We start from the raw sequence: 4,422 nt of genomic DNA, 5'->3' as shown, positions 1-4,422 counted from the left end.
GGAGTTTTTCTTCTGTGATTTTATCCAGATAAAATTTTAACGGGACCAGTCATTTACATGTGATTTTTTTTAAAGATGTATTTTTTGGTCAAACTGTACGTTATACAAAAGCGATACTCAAGTATTTTGACTACAGAGCCGAGTTTTAAGACTTACTCATTTGCAAATAGCTCATAAAAGAATGAGTAAGAAACTTGGTAGCTTTAGGTTTTAAGTAATACCTTCACTTGCCCAAATTTGGGTTGATTTTGGTAAATATAACAAAGCTAAATCCAACGAACTAATGTAATGCATCAACAATCCTATGATTTGAAGCAAGTGTGACACTAAAAATTGTTCTACATCTCCCAAAAGTGGTTTTAGGAAGTTAATGAACATAAAAAGTTCTTAGTAGTAGAAGAGATCGGTTTTCTGCTTTTCATCAACAAGTTTGGAATTACATCTGAAACGAGTAAAATCGCTTTCTGGTAGTAAAAAACGCTTTTATATGCATTTGACATATACTTTTTCAAGAACCACCTAACAAATACTTTTTCAAGTAATTTTTCATTTAGTACTTGAATATTGTAAATTTCAACTCTACCATAGTTGAAAGTTGAAAACACTCTTAACAAAAGCGCTTACAAAAGAAAGGGTTGGAAACCATGCAATAGACAATGAGAGAGAATACTGGTCACGTTTCCGTTTCCCAAGAAGATACACAAACCATGACCCAAACCCAACCCAATTGGCGGATTTAGATCCTTGTCGGATCCCCTCCTTGAGGATCCTAGGGATCAACGCACAAAGATCGTTAATAAAAAATCGTACAACCCCAATTAAATGTTTTTTATATTTTTAAAAAATAAAGCAATCTCGTTTTACATGAAAATTATAAAAAAAGAAAAAATTGTAACCGCATAATTTTTTATTAACGGTCCGTGCGTTTTGATCTTTAGGATCCCTAGGCAGGGGATCCAATTCCCCAATTGGCTACTACCCTCTCTACGTCACTTTCAGTTTCTCACTAGCCTCCAGCAGCCGTACAATACCTCCATATTTACGGACCTACCCTTCCCAGCTCACTATGAAGTGCATTCCTTTACCATTCCCTTAAAGTCCCAATTCTTTTCCCAACCCAGGATTCCGATTCCCCAAGGAGAAGAGGATGGGAATTGATCTGGAATCAGTTGCAGAGGCAACGTCCGGCGCCATTGGAGCTCTGGTCAGCACCACCATCCTGTACCCTCTTGACACCTGCAAGACCAAGTACCAAGCTGAAGTCCGAGCCCACCATCAGCAGAAATACAGGTTGCTATTTCAGCAACTTTTCTTTTCTGTGTTTTTTTATTTATTGAGTTGGGTCTAATTGTTTGTATTATTTGAGCTTTATTGTTACCTATGTTGCACATTTTTATTGGGAATGTAATTGCAGTTTATGCTGTATGCTAGCATGCTCAAAGCTTTTGGCTTTTGGTGTTCGGCTTTTGATTTTTGGCTTTTGGCTTTTGGCTTACTTGTTTACTAGAATTGTACCATTGGGTCCTAAGATATGTAATTGTTTGTATGATTTGCGCTTTATTGTTACCCATATTGAATTTTGTTGGAAATGTAGTTGCAGTTTATCTCATAGGCTGGCATGTTCAAAATTTGAACTTTTGGCTTAGTCATTTGCTAGAATAGGATTACAGATTAAGTTTAAGTTCTACATTTGTGCCAAAGAAATTGTTACTCATGCTGACTTAAGATGAAAGTCGAACTAGAGTTGTATTTGATTACTCTGTGTGTGTCTGATATCCGAAAAGATTGTTCATAGACGAGCCTGCAGTTGTGTATTATGCTTAAACAATGTTTTTTTATATGATATGCCTCCAAAATGTGATCTTTTTAGAACTCATTTGGATGTGCTTTTAAAAGGATTGAAAGTGCTTTTGGTGAAAATATTTTTGGAAACAATCCTTAGTAAAAATGTTAGTAAATCCTGGAAAAACACTTAAAATGCTTCTTGGGAGAAGCACTTAAACTGCTTTTGGAACCTAAAAACATTCTCTAAAAGTGCTTTCAATCATTTTAAAAGCACATCCAAAAGAGCCCTTAGTCTTTCCCATAAAAGCAATGAGGTAAATTCGATGAACTAACCATAGAGTAACAAACGCTAGCGACCAGTGATTTAGCTTGTTGTTTTGAACCAGCTCTATCACTGAAGTTGTTCTTTTCTGTCTCTTCTGTTAGTTAACGGAATTCGGTATGTATCTTTGTCTTCCTTTTCACTTTGAACTTGTTTCACCTGAGAAGTATAGGAAAGAAGGAAATTTAATTCACCCTAGGAAGTATTATTCGTAGGTTGAACGTTATCTGATCTCTTGTTTTGCAGCTAACTTACGACTGCCTTTTCTAATGATTCATAAAGCAACTATCATCTGAAACTTCTTTAGTTCCAAAAGTTAAATTTCTCTGGCATTTGCAGGAACATTTCTGATGTGTTATGGGAAGCAATTTCTACCCATCAGGTGCTTTCTTTGTACCAGGGCCTTGGGACAAAGAACTTTCAGTCCTTTATTTCACAGTTCATCTACTTCTATGGATACAGTTTTTTTAAGAGGTTATACTTGGAGAAAAGTGGAAATAAAAACATGGGAACAAGAGCAAACTTGATAGTTGCAGCCGCTGCCGGGGCTTGTACAGTCATAGTGACACAGGTGAGTTAAGAAAACAATATTTTCCTTTACCAAAGAAATGCCGGTTAGTCCTAATCCATTAAGAATCAATGACCAGTTCCAAATCGTATTCTGTCACAAAGCAAAGGCCTCGTATTTGTATCGTTTTAGTTACTAATTTTAGTCCTAGCTATAAGATGTTCAAGTTTCTGGTGTTTACTTGCAGCCCTTGGATACAGCGTCCTCAAAGATGCAGACAAGTGAGTTTGGGAAATCCAAAGGACTCTGGAAGACGCTTTCAGAGGGGACTTGGATTGAGGCATTTGACGGTCTCAGCATATCTCTTCTTTTGACATCTAACCCATCTATCCAGGTACTCAAGTGTACGCTCAGGTTACGATATACCATATACAGGCTATTATAATTGTAGATGCTAAAACGACAACTTAATTTGAATCTTGAGCTGCTTTTTGTACAGTACACAGTATTTGATCAGCTCAAACAAAGGCTTTTGAGAGGACAGCTGAGCAAAAGAACAGGTACAAAGTCATCTCCAGAAGCTCTTTCTGCCCTTTCTGCTTTCGTATTGGGTGCTGTCTCAAAGTGTATTGCATCCTGCTTGACATACCCAGCCATCAGGTGGATATTCAATTCTATCGATCCCCTATGCAGCACGCATATACTTTATTTTTAGTTTTTCACAGAAAAAGGCAACACAGGTTTTTAGAATTGATGCATATCGTACCTCCCTTCATATATGGCCTTTATGTAATGCGACAGGTGCAAGGTCATGATTCAAGCTGCAGAAGAAGATGAAGAAGGCAGCAACGGAGCTCAAAGCAAATCTCAAAAGTCCCAAAGGACAGTTTCAGGTGCATTTTATGCCATTTGGAAACGAGAGGGGCTGTTGGGTTTCTTCAAGGGATTACAGGCTCAGATACTGAAAACTGTGCTAAGCTCGGCATTGCTTTTGATGATAAAGGAAAAGATCACAAAGACAACATGGGTCATATTGCTTGCTGTGAGGAGGTACTTGTTTGTCAACAAGAGCAGATTAAAGAGCGCTTGAATTAGCGATGACAATGAGAATTGAATACATGAAGCGAGTCCTCGTATCAAAAGTGTATCATTGGATTTGTTCACATTTGGAGTTTTTCACATCGGATGCAACAATATTGTCGAAGCTGGAAAAGTCTAGTTTCATATCAGCAAGGAAAATATGGATTAGAGAGGAAATTTTTTACTTTGATGTATTTGGGCTTTTTTAGTTGTCCTGTTCAATCACATATATGCATGAACTCGTCACCCTTGAACTTCAGTCCGCTTGGGCCAGATACGTCGTGGAATGCATTTTCGGCTTGATTATGCACCACCATGCTTTGCCTTGTGGCTTATTTTTCCTATGAATCCTTTGTCATTCCTCGTACACAGCCAATATCATCACCATAGCTTGGCGTTCCTCTTCGGAGGATTAGCCATCATATCCTTCTTGTGCCATTTGAAGGATGTATTCATAAAAGAGGGTGAAAGCGAAAGAGATAAGAGACCTCACTTTTACAGTGAAGGGATCAAAAGATAACAATTTGACAAATGAGATTGAGATACGAAACTCTAATCCAAGGTTGTAAAGAGTTGAAATCTTATCTCGATCAGAAATAATTGATCATAACATAATCTATCGATTGGTCCTGTTTTGGTTCACACGAAATTATGGTCGGCCTTAACCGACTAAATTCTTGTTGGTTGAATGATTGAATCATACCGCATTGTTGTGACTCGATATATA

At 37.5% G+C, this 4,422-nt stretch overlaps 1 protein-coding gene across 1 annotated transcript; it reads left to right on the top strand.

The window, feature by feature from the left end:
* Positions 1 to 1,014: 1,014 nt before the first annotated feature.
* On the top strand, positions 1,015 to 4,008 carry LOC103954125 (peroxisomal adenine nucleotide carrier 1-like). Its single transcript, XM_009365927.3, has 5 exons — positions 1,015 to 1,290; positions 2,447 to 2,678; positions 2,863 to 3,009; positions 3,115 to 3,275; positions 3,417 to 4,008. Exons 1-5 carry the CDS (start codon positions 1,148 to 1,150, stop codon positions 3,703 to 3,705), a joined length of 972 nt encoding a protein of 323 aa, XP_009364202.2. The 5' UTR covers positions 1,015 to 1,147; the 3' UTR covers positions 3,706 to 4,008.
* The last annotated feature ends 414 nt before the right edge of the window (positions 4,009 to 4,422 follow it).

This window comes from the organism of the source record quoted next, unplaced genomic scaffold, assembly GCF_019419815.1.
Source record: "Pyrus x bretschneideri cultivar Hongxiangsu unplaced genomic scaffold, Pyrus_bretschneideri_v1 Contig6, whole genome shotgun sequence".
Taxonomy (NCBI): Eukaryota; Viridiplantae; Streptophyta; class Magnoliopsida; order Rosales; family Rosaceae; genus Pyrus; species Pyrus x bretschneideri.
The sequence above is the reverse complement of the archived record's forward strand: the minus strand, read 5'-3'. Positions and strand labels throughout refer to the sequence as shown.

Coding starts and splice junctions, on each gene's coding strand:
- LOC103954125 (XM_009365927.3), top strand. CDS start 1,148: ATGGGAATTGATCTGGAATCAGTTGCAGAGGCAACGTCCGGCGCCATT. Junction 1,291..2,446: donor CACCATCAGCAGAAATACAG/GTTGCTATTTCA, acceptor TGGCATTTGCAG/GAACATTTCTGATGTGTTAT. Junction 2,679..2,862: donor GTACAGTCATAGTGACACAG/GTGAGTTAAGAA, acceptor GTTTACTTGCAG/CCCTTGGATACAGCGTCCTC.